The sequence below is a fragment of the Cervus elaphus genome, chromosome 24, assembly GCF_910594005.1.
Source record: "Cervus elaphus chromosome 24, mCerEla1.1, whole genome shotgun sequence".
NCBI lineage: Eukaryota > Metazoa > Chordata > Mammalia > Artiodactyla > Cervidae > Cervus > Cervus elaphus.
Window position 1 is genome coordinate 33,857,041 of NC_057838.1, and position 20,779 is coordinate 33,877,819.

General features: G+C 42.7%; 1 protein-coding gene across 7 annotated transcripts in view; it reads right to left on the reverse strand.

Moving 5' to 3' along the window:
- The window catches only part of ITPR1 (inositol 1,4,5-trisphosphate receptor type 1), a 345,839-nt gene that overhangs the window by 188,204 nt on the left and 136,856 nt on the right, over positions 1 to 20,779 (reverse strand). For 4 of the 7 annotated variants that reach the window (XM_043885520.1, XM_043885518.1, XM_043885517.1 and 1 more), the window contains exons 7-13: positions 20,165 to 20,323; positions 18,086 to 18,184; positions 16,780 to 16,863; positions 16,536 to 16,682; positions 11,817 to 11,912; positions 9,837 to 9,881; positions 5,108 to 5,262 (exon numbers count right to left, since the gene is read on the reverse strand). In XM_043885520.1, coding sequence (XP_043741455.1) covers positions 5,108 to 5,262; positions 9,837 to 9,881; positions 11,817 to 11,912; positions 16,536 to 16,682; positions 16,780 to 16,863; positions 18,086 to 18,184; positions 20,165 to 20,323 — 785 coding nt within the window. The remainder of the gene's footprint in view (positions 1 to 5,107; positions 5,263 to 9,836; positions 9,882 to 11,816; positions 11,913 to 16,535; positions 16,683 to 16,779; positions 16,864 to 18,085; positions 18,185 to 20,164; positions 20,324 to 20,779) is intronic. The other 3 variants (XM_043885522.1, XM_043885521.1, XM_043885519.1) reach the window with 1 other exon arrangement.

Below are 20,779 nucleotides of genomic sequence, written 5' to 3' on the forward strand. Positions count from 1 at the left end.
ATCCAGATATATAAAGAGATTTTGAAAAACAGTAAGAAAAACAATCATGAATACTGGAAATGAAAATGGAACCTGTACACAAACCAGTAATTTAATAAGGAAACTTAAGTGACCAATAAACATCCAAGTACATATTCAACTTTCTCAATTAATACAAATTAAAACAATATATCACTTTATTATATTATATTCCAAAGATCTTGGAGTTTGGATCTCCCCCAGTGCTTAGAAATATGAGTTCTACACACTCATGGGAAGAGTGTCAACACCTTAAAACTCTGGAAGAGAGTCTGGCACTTTGTATAACATGTTTGAAATACATCTATCTTTTCACCTAGCAATCTCATTTTTATATTTCTTCTTTAAGAGATTACAGCACAGGTACTAAATGAAGCATAAAAATATTCAAGAAAGCATTATTTATAATAGTAAAATCTTCACATGTCCTGCATTGGCAGGTGGATTCTTTACCAGTAGCGCCACCTGGGAAGTCCAAAAAGTTATAACTACCCAATGTTTCAGTAATGAAATAGTTAATTATAGTATATAAGACAGAATAGTACACTCTTTAAAACGGTTACAATTGATATTCATTTACTTGGATATATGAACAGGACATATTGTTCAAAGGAAAAAAAATGCTAAAAATAGCTTATGATTCATTTGTGATAAATAATATACAGGTTATCTGTGTGTCCAGAGACCTGTCTAAAACTACAAAAAAACAAATATTTCTCATAGTTACCTCTGAATGGTTAAATTTTATGTGAGTTTTTTCTTTTTACTTCCCAGTTGGTTCTCCATGAGATTTTAAAATATTTAAAAATATTTTTTGTTATTTCTTATACGGTATTTTTTAAATTAATTTTTATTGGCGCATAGGTGCTTTACAATGTTGTAGTAGTTTCGGCTGTATAGCAAAGTGAATCAGCCACACACACACACACACACGTATCTCCCCTTTTTTAGATTTCCTTCCCATTTAGGTCATGACAGAGAACTGAGTAGGGTTCCCTGTATTATATATTAAGTTCTCATTACTTACCTATTTTATATAGAGTAGTGTGTTATTTCTTTTTACAGTGAGCATGAATCATTTCACAATTTCTCTTTTAAAGAAGTAATCATGCACTTAAGGAATCCACAGTAGCATTAATGAGATGAGATGAAAGCACAACAAACAAATGTAAGTAACAGGAGATGGACATTAAAAAGCATTAAAATGGGAAACAGTCAAGGAAAGTACTGAAGGACTTTTAAAGGAAGACATTAAGGAGGCTTTAGAGTCATGGAATACACAGTTCTTTTAAGAGGAAACTTAAGCTGGAACTTAAAATACTGGAGGGACCAGGGCAGGCAGGGGAGCATGGAAGTGATTTGCATTACAAAAAATTCTAAATAATAGCATCCCAAGTTCCTGGGAAAGAGGCAAGAAAGAGGCATGTTGAAGCAGTCACATCTCTTTAGTGGATTCTCTGCCTTTCTTCACTTTAACTGTCTTGAACATTACAAGTGATACTGACTTTGAATAGCATGAATATAAATTAAACAACATGCACAAGAAACTTGACAGAGATTTGCATTTTTTCTTCTGAGGAACTCGGATTCATTTTCTTATTCTCAAAGTTTAAGCAAAGCTTGGGTTTTAGCTTTTAATTGGATGACTGATTACATTCTAGAGTTGTACGTCAAAGTTTATGTAAAATACCAAGGACATTCTATCTATTCATTTAAAGTCTCATCCCTAATCTTTAGTTCAAAAGTCAGGACAATTTCAAAAGAGCCACAAAGCTGGATGCTCTCCTAATGTTTATTTAATGCATTTCATTTGCGTATATTGCAATTTTATTATCTTGTTTATTACATCCAGGATTTGCCACTATCCCTTTTATTTTGGTTGGAAGGATTTTTTTAACCAATGACTGTCATAAAAAGTTCTTTACTGGTAATATTTCAGGTACTTTCACGTATCTACCCCCAGACTTTCTGATCTTCAAAAAAATAAAATTTAGCACTGCTTTAAGATGAAGGGAAATGAGTGTGTACTCCTACAAACAGTTTTTTATGACTGCCCTGAATCAGCGAAGAAGAGGCCCTGTTCACTTCTGGCTCTGAGGTTGGTAGCCAAGGGCAAGAACAGATAAAAGTTTGGAAAGCTAAGACCAAGTGCAAGATCAAACTGCTAATGAACACACTCGTAGACCATGCCAGACACTTTTTGCAGGGAGCACACAAGGCTTCCCTTGCTTAAGAGTTTACAATCAGTCTGTCTGTGGACAACTGCCCACAAAGAATGTTTTCCAACAGAGAAACGGTAATGAATCAAGGGGATAGAGAAGCAGGGGTCTAGAGCCAACCAAAGCTGTTTGGCAAGCTGACCTGTTGACCAAGTTCAAATTTCCCCTTCCCATGGAATCATGGGGATTTCCAACCCACTGGGGAATGTGGCCAACTGGCACCTGATTCCTATTCACCAAGGGGATGTCATGAAATATTTGATGGCTATTTTATATCACATGGTTCTGTTCTTTGCTATCCCTTACAAAATAAAACACATAGCAAATAAAATAAAAGTCATTCCCTTGTCTTCCAGGTGCCTAAAAAAATCCACTCAAGAACTTCCGGAATAGCGAATACAACATACAGAAAAGTACTTACCGGAAATGCAACGGGATTCTACAGTCCCTATCTCTATCTAGGCAGTCAGTGAGAAAGGATACTTTACAAAAGTTATCTATCCTACTTCAAACCATATTTTTTTAATGACCTCAAAATCAATCAAAGACCTAAGTGAAAAGAGCACAGCTATAAAACTCTCAGAAGAAAACACTAGCATCAATCTTTGTGACCTTGTATTAGGCAACAGTTTCTTAAGAAACCAAAATCATTAGCAAGCAAAGGAAAAAGTGTATAAATTAGACTTCGACTAAAAATTAAAAGCTTCTGGGGTTCACAAGACACCATCAAGAAAGTGAAGAAATCTACAGAATGGGAGAAAATACCTGCAAATCTATCTGGTAAGGGGTTTGGAATAAAGAACACTAACAACAATAATGAAAAGAGACATAACCCATTTTTAAGTGCAAAAAATAATGGGCAAAGGATCTTAACAGATATGTCTCCAAAAATGATATATCAATACAAATGGCCAATAAACACATGAAAAAATGAAAGACTATCAACATCATTAGCCATCAGGGAGATTCAAGTCAAAACCACAATGAGATACCACTACACACTGATTGGATGTCTCAAATATTTAAAAAAAAGACATAAACAAGCATTGGAGAGAAACAGAGAGAAATTGGAACCCTCAGACATGGCTGGTGAGAACACAACACCCTAAATGTAAAACTGGAAGTTCCTCAAAAGGTTAGACATACAGTTACCACATGACCCAGTAATTCCACTCTTAGGTTACAGGCTCATGAGAAAAGAAAATGTATTCACACTACAGCCAGAAAAACGCAAATAACCCAAATGGCCATGAATTAATAAGTCAATCAATAAAATGTGCCATAACCATACAATGGAATATTATTCAAGAATAAAATGAAGTGAATACATGCTACAAAATGGATGAATCTTAAAAAAAAAAAAAAACAACAGCACTAAGTGAAAAAAGTCAGTCACAAAAAGCCACGTGATTCCATTATATGAAATGTCGGGTAGATCAATCGAGACAGAATGTAACTTAGTCTGAGACAGGGGAATGGAGGATGGAGAAATGAGCGTGACGGCTAACAGGTACAGGGCTCCTTTTTGCAGTGATGAAATTTTTCTTAAAATCTATTCTGATGATGGCTGCCCAATTCTGCTAATCTAATAAAAATCAATGAATCAAGCACTTTAAGCAGGCGAGTTGTATGATACATGAATTGTATCTTAATAAATCTGTTACATTTCTTTAGAAGCAGTGTACATCAGGACAAACTTGGGAGTAACTGAAGCTGTGCACATATTTGGGATCTAATAGGAGGACATCTTCAGTTTTCCCCAGATTCTCAAGGCGTTCACAGCCCAGCAGAGGGCAGGAACCAGTGATCACTGTACCAAACAGTAATCAACGGCCTCCCTGGGAGGGTCTCTTTTGTGTGGACACTGTTTCAGTGTATCACCCCGAGAGGGACAGGAAGAGGACCCAGGACAAGAGAAGCCTCTCCTCCAGTTCTGACAGCACCCAGGCTGCAGTTAACACTTTGACAGCCCAACTCTGACTGAGCAATTAAATGGCAATGACACAGGAATAATGAAACACACGGGAATCCTCAGGGAGACAGGCCTTGTGTACAACCTACCATTGGCAGTGAGACCTCCTCTACCCAAGAATGTGTGGAAGAGTCAGAATTGCCAGAACAGCCTTGTCTGTCTTAACTGTTTAAGATTCTGGGCTCTGCAATGGGGCTCGCTTACTTGTGTTAAGTTGTTTCAATTCTCTGAGCCTGTCTTCACCTCTAAGAAGGGGCAAATAATATTACTTATCTCACAGGGGTTTTGATGAAGATGAAATTATATATATAAGATGAGAATTTAGCATTACAAATGGCATGAAGTCAGCAATCAAGTGTTAGCCACTATTAATACTTTTGTTCATTTTGTTAAGAGTACGTTTTTTGTTCCATTTATGGTCCAGTTATTTCCCCCTAGAAATGCATTTTTATGCAACAAAACTAAAAGTTAATTAAAATAACTGAAGAAGACTGACCTGACCTCTCAGTATCTCTAATAAAATTTACTATGGACTGAGTGAATTTCAAATGTTCCATTTTCTAGAATTTCTTTTCAAGGGTTTATTCAATTCACCAGGAGATCGCTCAGGTTTGGGAAAAGGAGCAAGAGAGTAAAGAAAACTAGAAATATTGAGCTACCTGAGCTTAAGGGTTTGACTTGTTCACCTAAACATAGCACATCTCAGGCAACTACTGAGAACTTACAACCAATGAGCCGCTTAAAAAAAAAAATCAGGTATCATTTCAATGGGCAACCAGAACAAATCCTATACCAAATCTTGTATGAAAGCTCCAAGAAAGAAGATGATGTTCTGGATTCCAAGAAACCCAGTCAGGCAGCACAAACTCACTTGTGATAAGCCTCTTTGGACTCCTACCTCGGGACGAGGCTGTCGCCTCCACGGAGTGTCGTGGGGTCCAGCTCAAAAATGGAGGAGATGTCATTGCCCTCGGGCACAGACACCAGCGAGTATACCATCTTCTCTTGGGCATTTCGCAACCTGCTTCGGGAGGCATCCTGATCAGGGTCCACCTGGGGAGGAAAAGTCATCAAGTCAAGGATTCTGCACGCCACACCCTTGCCTCACTACAATCACTGCACTGTCCACAGGAACGGGGAAGAAGCAATCGTGAACATCAGCAGTTGTCAGGAGAAGCACCACAGCTTCAGAGAGGTCACCAAAGACGAGAGCTGGCCACCCATGCCAAGAATGTTTATACCCTGCCTCACTGTGTTGCAATAAAAACGCTCAAGCAACATGGTGTTGCAATGCTATATAACTGTCCATGGGCAGAGTGCTGTACGTGGTACATCCTTGGGCAGTGGGTGGGAGAGAGGAGGAACACTTTGAGAAAACTTAGCCTGTGGGTGTGGTTTATGGGTGGTGGTGTTAACCTCCAGTGAAACCCTCTAGCAAGAAGATGACACAGTTATTTCCCAGGAAAAAAAGATACAGTGAAATAAACCTGAATCCAAGTGTTCCTAAGCAGTTATCCCAGTGTGGCTGAGAAAAATATTTGAGATGTCAGACTAGCCCTGAAAAAGTGTTCCTAATTAATCAATGGCCAAGGACCATCCAGGGAGAAAAGGGGCCTCTCCTGCTACGTGCAGCCTGCTACGTGCGGGAGATGGCAGAGACTGAAGACAATCTCTGACAACAAAGGCTGATGAGCAACGATGAAAGCTTTCCCACAAAACTGGAAAGATGCAACCAGTCCCTGAAGCCCATCTGCCGAAGAAGATTGCAGTAGTGTGCCAAGCCTGGTGTCTGCTCTGACAGGCTTCCCAAGGTCACACTCTGCCCTGCGACTCTGCACCAGATTACTTGTGAAGTTTAACATCCTTGCAAGATGACGGTATCCACCTGCATCTACTAGGAAAACCACATTTCCCTTGTCTCCGTCTTGCTTTGCTCTGGCTGAGGCCCTGCTTCCTCTCCAAACGGAATGGAGAAAAGAAAAGCAAATCTAACAGGCAAAGAAGAGAGTGTGAGAGAATTTCATTCCATGGGGCCTGAGTTCTAGGATTCTGGGCAAAGCTGCTTTTACAGTCCATCAGAGGCACCAACCTTTGCCTGTTTTTTTAAAAAAAAAAGGAAGGGAAGAAAGAAGGGAGGGAGGGATAGAGGAATGAATTAAGGGAGAAAGGAAAGAAAGAAAAGAAAATGCAAACAGCTCTTCTAATATTCCACATCTCTGTCTCCCCCCGCTCACACTCCTTCCTCTCACACCCCGTTGTTGCTGCTGTTGAGTCGCTCAGTCATGTCCGACTCTTTGTGACCCCACGGACGGGAGCCCACCAGGCTCCTCTGGCCATAGAATTCTCCAGGCAAGAGTACTGGAGTGGGTTGTCATTTCCTTCTCGAGGGGATCTTCCAGACCGAGGAATTGAACTCGAGTCCCCAGCACTGGCAGGCGGATTCTTTACCAGTGAGACACCTGGGAAGCACTCACGCCCTGTACCTCTATATGAACAAACCCCCTAGTGGTTCTTCTATCTAGACTCACACAAACATTGGCTGGAGGACACCAGAGCATCCCCGAGCCCCACTCACGAGAAGTCACTTTGAATGGAATCTGTCCTCTTCTAACCAGTGCTGCACACACCTCTCTCAGAAAAAAAACCCTGAGCTGGTTCCGGTGTGAGACATGGGGCTCAGCTACAGGCTGGCAGTTAATCTGCAGACCGGCCACACATCCAGAGAAGGACAGCTTCAGTGAGTCAGTCCGCTGCCTGTGGCCTGCGGCTCAGCCAGGCGTCCCCGCGCCGGCTGTGTGCGGTCGGCGTCTGCCACCTAGTGGGGGCAGAGGCGCATGTGCACAAGGCCGGCAGACCACAGCCATCCTCGGGGAGTTCCTTCTGTCCCTGCAGCATCAAGCCCGTGGCTCGAAGGCCACTGGATTCAGAAAGAGGAGAACAACAAGGCTGAGTGCAGTCCCAGGTAAGACCACAGGTTTGGGGTGCCAGGCTCAGGAAATACACGCTCAATAAGCAGAATGAGAAGCTTCCTCTCCCCAGCTGCCAAGTGTCCCAGCCAAGAGGAGGGGGAAGGACCCTCCCGACGCAGACACCTTCCCCTCCAGAGGCAGGAGCTCGTAGGTGCACGGTGAGCTCCCCGGCACCCCGCCTCCACATGAGGACCCCCACTCATGCAACAACTGAGCAGCCGGAGCAACGCAGTCCAGATCTGCAGCCAGGCCCGCTGCCGCATCGCGCTGCCCTGGCATAGAGGAACACGAAAGAGGAGGCAGCCGACTGCACACCCAGAGACCCCAAGGCATGCGGCCAGTGAGGACCACTTCCTGCTTCCTCACGCATCAAACGAAGATGGAAGGACCTGCTCTAACTCCTTCGTGGAGCTGCTGGGCAGCCCAGACAAACTGGTGGGGGAAAGGCACTGAAAACGGTTATTATCCTCTGCAACTCACCAAATATGCCAAGTGTTTACTGGGGCCAGACACTTCATCTGCATAGCATCTCACTTCATCCTTACAACGAGCGTACTGTCCGCATGTACAGATAAGGGAACTTGATCTCAAAGAGGGAACGTAACTTGTCCAGAACCATACAGCTCACAAGCAGTGTGTCCTGGAGTGGGAAATGGCAACCCACTCCAGTATTCTTGTCTGGAAAATTACAAGGACAGAGGCGCTTGCTGGGCTACAGTCCAAGAGGTTGCAAAGAGTTGGACATGGCTGAGCAACTGAGCATGCACACTGCTATTTAAACCCAAGTCTGGGACTTCCCTGACGGTCCAATGGTTAAGAATCTGCCTGCCAATGCAGGGGACATGGGTTCCATCCCAGGTCTGGGAAGATCCCACATGCCGCGGAGCAACTAAACCTGTGCACTGCAACTGCTGAGCCTGTGATCTAGAGCCCGGGAACTGAAACTACTGAAATCTGCACGCCTTAGAGCCCACGTTGCACGAGAGGAGGCATCCCAAGGAGAAATCTGCACACCGCAATGGAGAAAACCCACGCGCAGCAAGAGAGACCCGGTAGAGCCAGACAAATAAAACAAACAAGATAAAAATGAATAAACCCAAGTCTGTCTCTCTCTTCCGCCCTACTTTCGATCACTCTACGCTACACACATGCCTGTCTTTCCTTCACACACGAACAGGCTGGGAGAGCAGTCCTGTTCCCCACAGACCTCAAGGTTCACTCGGACATTGGCTCACACTTAAAGAAGCCACAGGGCCCCCTCAAAGTCTCCTCCAAGGGGAGTCTTACTCTGAGCAGCCTCAGATGGCAGCACCAAGACCCACGGAGGCGAGTGACCCAAAGACCATCTTGACTCTCAAAATAAGAAAGGTGCCAGGATAAATTATCTTCTGAAAACGGAGGCCCCTTCCAGTCCAAGTGCTGGAACAATGGTCGGTGAGGACAATGCGGGGATGATGTGCAGAGACTGCCCTGCACGGGGTGGAGAGCGCGACTGGGTCAGTGTTCTGTCCAGCTCACAGCAGCTGTGGAAGGTCAGCTTTTCAAATGGGCTCCAGTAGCGAGGGTGAAGGGCATGAACGGCAGGAACAGGGCCCTCCGGTGCTCCCACAAGGAGTGGAAAGAGAAGATGAACTCCGCCAGTGAGTCCAGGAACTAAGGGCAGGAATTCTCACCAAGAACTCTGCGTTTCTCGAAAAGCTAACCTCTGCTCAAATCTAACTAGAAAGTTCATGGCTTACTGCAGAATTCACAACCCTTTCAAAGACAACTACATTGTGTGTTATCTCTACCTCAACTCCCTTCATTAATGTACAATGTTGACGTCCAATTTTTTCGAAATTGTACTGAAAGATAATACCATTAATACCACCTACCGTATTCATCATCAAGATGATCACATGGACACACAATGTCAAACAGAGCCACAACTATTTGGTTTTGGTTCTGTTTTGTTCATCTTAGGCCAGAATGAAGCGCTCCACAAGAGAACTCCATGACTAACACCCATCATTTCCCTCTAACACAACCACTGCCCTCTTCACACTATGGACACCAAAACCCCAAGTCTCTCCATATCAGGATTAATTGGCAATATGGCCTCCAAAGAAAGATCCAGCTTAAAGATCCAGCACTAAAATTCTAAATCAAGTAACAAGATCTCTTTCTGACTTTGCAGAGAAGACAGAGTTAGACCACTGAGTGCCCAACCAGAGGTAAAACCTCATGTGTTACCTCCAGGGTCTGAACAACAGTGTCCATCCTACATGCTCATGCCTTGAAGAAATCTGAGTGAGTCATAGTTTCAGGTCGAGAGCAACACAACATTCATGTAAAAAAGGCTGGCTCTACAGAGACCATCACTGTGTCCAACCTAGCAGTATTCCAAGAGATACCTTGAACTTCTGCAACTTAGAGATGGAAACCCCTGCTAAGCACACAGAAAGAATATCATGACCAACAGTCTCTTGGACCAATCAGGACACAAGGGTACATGACTGCCCTCAAGGGAAGCACAGAACAAGACCCTCTGTTAGGGCAGTGTAGGTCTCCCCTTCCCCAGCACTTAGTGACCACAGGGGGCAGTTTCTTACATGGGGTTCCAGATCATATGGCCTCACCCTACCAGACGAAGACAAGAAGGCTCTTGCCCATACTTACTGAGGGCTGAAACTCCAGGCATTCTTCCTCAAAGTCAGGGTCTACCTGATGAAAAAGAACCATTAGGAAATTAAAACATCCATTGCTTTCTCAAGGACTCGGCCCTGCTTGCAGGAGACATCAAGGCCTGCGAACATCTTTGGACAGCTAAGAACTTGTCCCTTCCCTCTGTTCCCGAAACCAGCATGCCACAACAACAACACACGGCACGAGTACAACACACATGGAACAACAATCTACCAGTAACCAACAGATGGCTCTCAAGTGTAGACAGAGGAACACAAAGAATCCACTAGCAAAGCAACAGTTAAAAGCCTGAAATAAACAAAAGATCAGTATCCAGTCATTGATAATCCTGCTTATTTCGAGTTAGAAATAAAAAAAGAGGTCTGGCTTTCAGCAAGAGTTACATTCACCCCGGAACATAACAGATAATGCAACCACCATTGATCTTTGGCAAACCATGTCATCAACATTTCTCAGAGTTGGTTAGCTGGGTCAATTTCCTACGGCTCCATTATAAATTTCAACTTAGTCTTGATCTTTGGCTCTTCAGTATTTCAAAATCATCAGTTCACACGAGTGTCAGGCATCCCAGAGGGTTTGGCACATTTAGATTGAGGTCAGTTGCCACAGTCTGACGCCCACACATCACCTTGCAAATCTCTTGAGCAGTCTCACCAGTGGTACCAGCCAACGGCAGGTGTCTTTTGATGTACGGCTAGAATCTGGTATGAATATGCATCGTACATCTTCCAGCAGATCAGAGTAAAGTGCAACAGCTGTCACACAGTAAGATGGCTCCTTAATTTAATACAAAAATTAAAGGAAATTTCCTCCCATGCTTCAGCGTTGAGTCTTGCCTTTCCTCAAATATCCTTCATGGGCATTTAAAACACACTTCCTTGATGTTTTACATTCCTGTAACTAAAGGATCCTGTAAAATCCACTGATCCTGTGAGTAAGCAAGCTCTATAAAATCACCCAATTCTTTATGTATTTTAATGCTTCTAGCTTTATATACCATGTTTCACTACAGCCAAGTCTTGGTCATTTACCTTAGGATTGGGGTTGGTAAACAATAAGATGTGGGGAGAGTAGTATGCAAGAGCAAAATGGAGCCAGATTTTTTTTTTTTTAAGATCTGTTCTCTTAGCCACCTTCAAATACATCTCAGCCTTGAACAAGGCTGAAGTTAATGGGTACATAATTTATAGTTGGCCCTCCAAATTTGGTAGCTCAGACAGTAAAGAATCTGCCTGCAATGCAGGAGACCCAGCTTCAATCCCTGGGTTGGGCAGATCCCCTGGAGATGAGAATGGCAATCCACTCCAGTATTCTTGTCTGGAGATTTCCATCAACAGACCATGGTGTTGCAAAGAGCCTGGCGCAACTGAATGACTAACATTTTCACTTTCTCCAAATTTGCGGTTCTTCCACAGCTGCAGTTCTTCTGCATTCTCAAATTCTACCAGCCACAGACTGTTTAGTTACGCAGCATTTACTACTGAAGAATGTGCTCAGTCGTGTCCGACTTCTTTGTGACTCCATGGATCATAGCCCGCCAGGCTCCTCTGTCCATGGAATTTTCCAGGCAAGAATACTGGAATGGGCTGCCATAACCACAGGTAACTGGACCTGTGCGGTTCAAATCCACGTCATTCAAGAGCCAAATATATACAATACAGTATTATTAACTCTAGTCACCATGCTGGACATGACATTCTCATGACAGCATTGTTTTCTAACTGACCTTCTCCCCACATCTTGATCAGAATCCCTGTCAAATGTTAAAATGTGTTCATTATTTTTGCTTCTTGTCCATAAGCAAGGAAAAGGTAGAAGGAAACAGAGAAACTGAAGGAAAAGCTAGGTAACAGAGCAGCACCCTAAGCCTCTAACAACCCAACGGCTACAGGTAAGTGGGGAAAGAGAAGTGCATTACCATGGAAAGAGAAAAACCACAGGGCTGCCACTTACCTCTGCTGCTAAGTAATGCCCTGTAGCAAGATGCTTGAAACGGAAGAGGCTGTTCCAGTACCCTGCTCCTCCCCGACACGGGTCATGTTGGACCACCTGCAAGAGAAGAAATGATCAACAGGAGTGAAGAAATGTCAACCCATGTAAGGATGACACTGAATCTGAGATATTACACAGAAGTCATAGTTCAGGAGTGATGTTTACTAGCTGACAAACAATTATTATCTTCCAGCAGACAAAACTGCTCCAAGTGTCTCATGTAATTTTAAGTAATGTTTCTCCAAAGGAGAAGTAGAGTCCCCTAATTAACATGAAATGGTTGTAAAACAAAGTTCAACTGGTTTTCAGATCATTTGCCTTAATTATAGGGAAGAAGTTAAGATTCTGGACTTCACCCAAAAAAGGTAAAACAAACAAAAATGAATCTCATGAAAAACAGTAACAGCAACCTATCTATGCATTCGTGCACTGTGACACATGCCCAGGTCTGTGCTCTGAAGCCAGACACTCACAGTGCCTGGAACAATTTGCTATAACAATAAATGTAAGTAGCGTCTGCTCAGGATGGAATACTGGCAATGGGAGTTGGTGCCATACATAATTAGACACTACACACAGTACAGGGGCTTGCCACAGACAATGAGAAAACTGCATAAAATACACAAAACAACTGGGTACTGATGCTGGATGACACAGAGCTCACAACTGTGCTCTCTGAGGAAAGGGAAAGAAGTGATCTTCATGACCGCTCCAGTTTCTGGCTGGGAGGTCTTCTTCGGACGGAAGCATCAGGAAGGAGAACTCACACAGAGCACCCCAGTCTCAGTGAGTTGAGTAGATATGTCGGAATTCAAGGAGACTGAGGGGAGAATACAGAACTTCCCAGAAAGAAAGCTCCAGAAATCTGCACGGGGCCTCCTATAGTCTTTGGTTGAACATCAAGCTGCATGTGTGTACAGAGAGACTCTCCCCCTCCCCGCCCAAGGCTGAATATAAAATGAGAGGGAAGTTGTAAGCTCAACAATCTGGGAGATCACATAGGGCTAGAAGGTTTCTGACCTACCCAGCTAGAGGGTTGATTAGTTGAACACCTGGGATATTCAGTATAGACATTGAAAGGGTCACATCTTAGGAGCTGGGCTAGTACAGCCCCCAAAACAAATGCAACAGTACACATGACCTAATGAAGCTTTGAAACAAACCTCCAAAGGATCAAAGCAATCCAGAACTTACTTTATCTGACAAAACAAAACTCAATACTCTTTAAAGGAAGGCAACAGAATCCAGATACTCAACACAGTGACATCACAGTGTGGCATATTATCATAAAGCAGTGGACAGGCAAAAATCAGGAAAGTGTGACCTGTCAGACAGTATCAAAGGATCCAGTTTGTCCATGGGGGTTGGTGGGGGCTGGAAAAATATGTGAGAAATAGTAACCCTCAAATTTCCCATTTTGATACATATGCACAGATCTCAAAAAACTCAATGACTTCAAAGTAGCATAAATACACATATACACACTCACACAATCATCAAGACACATAATAAGGTAAATGTAAACCAGAAATAAAAAGAAAAAATTTTTAAGTAGCTAGGGGAAAAAAGCTAGGGCTTTTTTTTTTTTTTTAAGTAGCTAAGGGGCAAAAAGCTAGGGCTTCCCTGATAGCTCAGCTGATAAAGAATCCTCCTGCAATGCAGGAGACCCTGGTTCAATTCCTGGGTTGGGAAGATCTTCTGGAGAAGATATAAGCTACCCACTCCAGTATTCTTGGGCTTCCCTTGTGGTTCAGCTGGTAAAGAATCTGCCTGCAATGCAGGAGACCTGGGTTTGATCCCTGGGTTGGGAAGATGCCCTGGAGAAGGGAAAGGCTACCCATTCCAGTATTCTGGCCTGGAGAATTCCATGGATTGTACTGTCCCTGGGGTCACAAAGAGTCAGACACGACTGAGCAACTTTCACTTTCAGGGGAAAAAAAAGACGCAAAAGGGAACAAAGAAGAAAAGAACACCAATGAATTTACATCAGGAAACAATGCATGCAAGACAACAATGGATTAGCATCTTCAACTATGAAGAGAAAAAACTGTTTACATAAAATTTCCTGGTCAACAAAAATACCCTTTGTGAATGAAGGCAGTATGAAGAAATCAGAATTTAATACACTGCAGTTTGGAACATACAATAGTGTCAACAAGACAGTGCACCCTTTCCTCAAAAGGTTAAACGAAGTTACCATACGCCCCACAATTCCACCCCAGACAGAACTGAAACTCCCCAAAGAGACCTGTACATGAATGTTCACAGCAGCAGTATTCACAACAGCCCAAAAGAAGAAACAATCCAAATGCCAATGAAAAATAAAATATGGTAAATACGGCATATCCATACAATGGAAGATTATTTGACAATAAAAGGAAATGAAATATGGATATACATAGTAATATGGATGAACTCTGAAAACTATATGCTAGATAAGAGAAGTCAGATACAAAGGACCACACATTGTAGGATACCATGTATATGAAATGTTCAACACGGGCAAATCTATAGAGATAGAAAGTGAAGCAGTGGTTACCAGAAGTGGGGAGGGGGCAAGTCTGAAGAGAGATGAGGTGTGATCGCTAGGAGTCCAGGGCTGCTTTTGGATCTAGTTAAAACCATGGAGAACTATACACTTTAAATTTGTGAATTGTGTGATGTATGAATTGTATCTCCATGCAGCTTTTATTTCAAAAAAGGAAAAATAATTCTTTTTTAAATTAAGGTGAAATAAAGGTATCTCCACAGACAAACATAAAGCTATTATCTTGTTTTCAAATGAGAGCTGAGAGAATTGGCCAGTGGTGGACCTGCCTTACAAGAAATGATAAAAGAAGTTCTTTAGGCCGAAGGAAAATGATTCCAGATGAAAACTCAATTTACACCAAGGAATGAAGTGCTGGAGATGATAACTAGGTGGATGAAAGTCCCTCAGTCATGTCTGACTCTTTGAGACCCTAGGGATTATACAGTCCATGGAATTCTCCAGTCCAGAATACCGGAGTGGGTAGCCTTTCCCTTCTCCAGGGCATCTTCCCAACCCAGGGATTGAACCCAGGTCTCCCTTATTACAGGCAGATTCATTACCAGCTGAGCCACAAGGGAAGTCCAACTATGTAGATAAAAGACTCCTAATCTCTCATTTTCCCATGTTTTTAGCATACAAATGACTCCTTAAACAAGGCAAAGTAAGTAAAAATGCACTATTGAGTTTATAGCATATATATATATATATAGTGGTAAAACACAAGAGAATAATACCAAAAGGACAGGAAGGGAGAAAGAGAAGTAGAGTTGACCCTTTAACAATATTGGTTTGAATTGCATGGGTCCACTTACATATGGATTTTTCAATATTAAATATTACAGTTCTACATGGTTGGATGACTCACGATGCAGAGGAACCACGAACACAGAGGGCCGACTATCAGTTATACAAAGATTTTCAATCATGCAGAGGGCAAGTGTCCCTAACCCCACACTGTTCAAGATTCAACTGTATACTATTGTAAAGTTCTTACCTCACATGGGAAAAGATTAACACTATGTAAAACTGACAGGGAATATGCTGAAGATGTATAATGAAAACCCTAAATCACGATGAGGAATATAAAATACATGGTGTTGTCTTCCTTCTTTTATTTTGAAGGGGCACTTACGTTTCTAAAATCTTCAAGAAGAAAATTAAAAAAGGAATAAATTCAGTGTTTCCCTAGGCTATTCAGAGGGAATATTGGCAGGAAAAGTTTTTTGGGGGAGTAAAAATTAAGACGGCTGTTTCTTCTCAGAAGAAAAAATACAGATGTTCTGAAGTAGACTTGTAAGTACCCAAAGTTTTCGAAATCTATACTGCAGAAACTCTCCTCAAAAGGTTGCATGTTTCATTCATTTCAACTAATTTGCAAGTGAAGAAGATGCAGTACTTTAAGTTTCTAAAGTCGGTCACAGTGACTTCTGTAGGGGTCTAATATTCTTAATAGTTTTTTGATTTATGAATCAAGTCCCAATTTCCTACCACCTGGATGTATTGCCCTTCAGGATCTGGTCTCCTGAAATGGTTTCTATTTTGTTTCGCAGGACAATCCTCTGCTTCTCCTCAAATGAGGCTGCTAAGTTTTAAACCAAGGTTGCCTCCCATTTCCAAGTCCACATTAGTATCTTACAAGAAGTGACCTACTCCATTCATCTCTTCCTTCTGAAATATAGGTCATCCTGTTAGTAGCAGCTCAGATGCTAGGGCCTTCAGGAAGTCTTTCTTAAACCCTTGCCCAACCTCAAACTCCTTCATCACCTCCAGAGCACAAGGAATGTGCCTCCCATCACCTTCACCATCCAGTTATCAGATGTGCATCTTTTCATCCTGTCACCAATATGCAGTCATCTACTATCATGCTGGTTAGGCACTTGAGCACTTGTTGCTGTGATAGGTAACTAAGCAAGGGAAAGAAAAATACAGAAGCAAGAGAGGATAGGATGACCCAGAGAAAGAAAATTGGAAATTTTCAGTTGGGAGTTGGCTTACCCTGCATCCTTCTGATATGGTGTGATGTGTGTGTTTCTCTAAGTCATCCCAAGTCATTCCCTGTCCTTGGACCAGGTGGGTTGAAGTACCTGGATCTGACTATTCCTATAAATCCACTAGTCCTTTCTCCCTGCCCGCCCTGCCCCATCCCTTACCTCCACCTCCCACAGGGCTTTTGAACTGGTGGCGGACGTGGCAGACTGCCGGCCGGTGGTTCTCAGAAAGACATGCTGCTTCTTCCTGTGCTCGTCACAGGTGAGAAACTTCTCCTGCTCAGCATGGAACAGCCTCACCACGTCACCCTGAAAGACGACACACAGAGGAGGTAAGGACAGTACATTTGAAGAGAGACGTGAAGACGAGCCAAGTGCTGCCCAGCCAGTCACGAATCCAACTTACCCCCTTTAATATGTCATCTTTGTTGTCACTCCATTTCATGAAAAGGACTATTTTCCAGCTTGTATTGCAGTTGACGGAATTGACCTAGAAAGAAAATTAGAGTTATTTTTTCACATATCCCTCAACAACTGTATCTTCCTGCCCCAAAGGGCCTCATCTCTGTCCAAGAGACAAGATTGTCCTTCAGCCTTCCAAGCCTAAAGACTGGCATCATTAAGATCATAGAACTTGCACATTCAATTGACCCGTTAGAAGTCTCTGGTAATAAATGGATAATTTCTACCAATCACTATGTATATTCCAGCTATGGCTAAGGGAACTAAATTTCTCACGCTTCCGGAATGACATCTTCTTTGTTTGCAGCCACTGTTTGTAAACTAAAGACACTCTATGCACTGGGCCAACATTCACTAAAATATTCAATCCTTAGCAACACTCTAAAAGGGCTTCCCTGGTGGCTCAGTGGTAAAGAATCCGCCTTCTAGTGCAGGCAATGTAGGGTGGATCCATGGGTCAGGAAGATCTCCTAGAGGAGGGCATGGCAATTCACCCCAGTACTCTTGCCGGGGAGATCCCACAGACAGAAGATCCAGCGGACTATAGCCCATGGGGTCACAAAAGAGTCGAACGTGACTCAGTGGCTAAACAATCACCACCACCACCCTGAAAAATAGCAATGACCATCACGTCCATTTCAGAGGTAGGAAAACTGATGCCCAGGGAGGCTGAGTAATGAATCTACAGCCACAGAGGTAGAGAAGGACAGATCCAGGATCTGAATCCAAAATATTTGACTCCAGACCTTGTGTCCTCCACCATTAAGCAAATATTCATGTCACAATCAAGCTACGGTCCTTGTGTCCTGTAATTGCCAATTACCTTACATAGATGTACTGCCAAAAGCAAGATGTCTCTCTTGCAGGGGTGTTCGTAGCTGCCAGTGTAGGGGAATTAGGGAAAGGCTCTCTCTTCAGGGGACCAATTAGAAAAGGGTGCTCTTTTGGCCAAAACGAATAGGTACAAGGGAGCCTCCTCTGGTTTAAGAAATTAGAAAAATGGTGTCCCAGTGATACAAAGCTTGGCAAACTGAGCCCTGAAGTGACTCTCAGCTCCCACCGACTGAGCAGGCTTGCACAGCCTCCTGTGACAGGTCTGGCTTTGAGTCTTGGTTTCCTCGCCTGCAAAATGGGTACACTGTCCTGATCAGGGCTCAAGTCACTCTCAGCACACCCATGCTCTGGTCCCAGGAAGGCTGAGGGCTCCCAGGGCACACGCTGCTCACAAGGAGTAACTGGATTTCTCTTACCTCGTTGCAGCCTGGGTTATCCACCAGCTGATGGCTGCTGGCATGTAAGGGCTGGCCGGCATTCACGGGGTTCAGGACAACCTTGTCTCCTATGACCACCTGAAATGGAAAGGACCACAGAGCGTTTCACAAAAAACGTCAGGGCTGCGGAGTGAGCAGGGGCTAGTTCTGGGAGAAGCCGTAAGTGTCTACATAGGAGAAGGCCCAGCTTCTAGCAGGTAGAATGATTCGGCACAAAGGCACAGTTTTAAAAGCCTGACCCTGACCAGGAGTGGGTGATGTTTACAAGACTAAAGGTAAATTTTTGCCCACAATTGTCACTGATTACTTACAGATGCTTTCAAAGTTAGTCTAAGCAGGAAGAAAAAAGTCCCACCTCTGTTAGATTCAGTTAAGGCACTTGCATAAATAAGCTCTAATTAAGTTTTACGGGTAGAAGCAGAATATTTGCTGAAGTAAGTCTTTATCTTTGAGAGAATAAAGCTATACATTTATAAAGCAATGAGTTTTAGACTTTTTTGAAAAGTCATATTAAGAAATATGTTTTCTATTATGACCTGGTCATACATACTTATGTAGATATATATGTATGTGTGTATACATACATATATGCATGTATGCACAGATATACATATCTATTTATCTAAGACAAAAGTTACCCACACCAAACAATCTTATCCCCATTATGTTCAACATGGCTTGATACTATCTATTCTATTCTATTTTCTAAAATAATAGTCACAAATTACTAAATTGATCTCTTAGCCTATGTACAGATGGATACCCTGTCCTTTGAAAAACACTGTTCTACAAGGGTAAGTATTCAAAAAAACACTATTCTACAAGGGTAAGTATTCAAAATCATCTAGTTTTCTCAACAAAGGCACAGATAAAAAGATAACCTTAAAGGACAGGAAAGCAAAGGACATGCTAGAAAGGAAGTTCAGAACAAAGCACCCTTCCTTATCTTTTATTATGGAAGCGGAAGGAAAAAGAATGGGAAGGATGGTTGCCTAAGATGTAAAACCCATCTTTTCTCAGTTTGATACATTTGGGGAAGACATACTACCAAATTTTCTCTACCTCCAAATGAATATAATTATGCTAAATACATTAAAAAAAATCCAAACCTTTAGCTGAAATGTAAGCTTTTCTGTACTAGTTCTTTTACATTCAGTTGATAATCACTACTGTATACCAACTGCCCGGGGCGGGGGTGGGTGGCATGTCCTGGAACTACATGCTTCAGGTATATTGTATATACTTTAATATACATACATATAAAGTAAAACATTTTGAAACTACTCAGATTTTGTATACGTAAGTTTTAAAAAATGGCAAAACCCAGTTTCAGGTGGAGGCTAGTTGAGCATTTTGGTAAGATTTCACACAGTTTAAACACTTATTTCTTTTGGTAGAAACAACTATTTCAGAATCTTAACAAGGTTGGAAATATTGCTAATAGCATTTGTACATAGTGATAGGTAAGTATAGGGCCACATAAGCACAGAGTAAGGTAGACAATAAGTATCAGAACGGTTCTAAGTGGTTCTTTATAACTTAATGACCTCCCTTACCCAGAAGAGGGGCAGCTCAAAACCAACCACAGTCACTGAAATGAAATGAAGAACCCGCAGAGTTACTGACAAAGAGCAATTGAGGCTAATCCTAAAATCCACTCCCCTTCTCTGACCAATCTACTTCTTTTCCATCCTCTGTTCTAACTTTATTTCCTAAATAGCAAAGCATTTCTATTCCATCACTGATCTAGAAGGAGGGGGATAGTCCCCAGGACAGTAATACACGACACCAGCTTTTGTGGTCAAGTTATCGAGGTAATGGGCTGCTCGTATGAATTTTTTCAGAAGCCCAGTAGGAAAAATAGAGCTACTGTATGTAGGTCACACTTCACTCCAAATTTCCCTGTTTCCCAAACACTGGTTTCCATAGTGAGTCCCTTCTCCTCCTACAGGCTAAGCCTCTGGCTCCAACTTTAAATTTCTCCCAGTTGACTCAAGCATGCAGTTATGGTTGGAGGCCTGGCACAGAGCGCTCCTGGGGCTGGGAATGTGCACTTACGCTATCTCCGATGGATCGCAGCTTGTAGAATGGCTGAATGTAAAACCAGGACCCTTCATTTCCGGCCTCATCCAATGTCACTCTCATGGCATTCTTCTCCAGCAGGGCCGGAAGCCTCTTATTCACAGTTAGGTATTTATTACTTTTCAGATGCAGTAGCTGAAAACCACAAGGAGAATAAGGTGCCTGTCAGCATGTCTCTGAATCTTTACCATTTCTCTCTCAGCCATATAAAATATGTATCAAACACTCCTCCCACCACTGAGCTGCCTGTGAAGTTAGAGAACCACAGAAGTGCCTAGGGCAAGGGGATGACTAGAAAAGGAGGAAGAGCGAAGGGAGTAGAAGGAAGAGGAGAAGAAAATTATTTTCCTCCCAAAACAGCCTTGGACGAGATGGATGTCACTCAGGTAAAGGATGCTGTCCGATAGAATAGCACTCTTGCCATTGGTTAGCAGGAAGGGGTCTAACCCCACGTAAAGGGTCTAAAGAACTGCAGTCTGAATATGCCCTGACACAAAGGTGGAGCTAAGGAAGGGCACTTCTGAACAAGAGACACAGTTCAGTTTAATAGAGGACCCCATTAGGGGGATCGTCAATTCATTTGAAAAAACA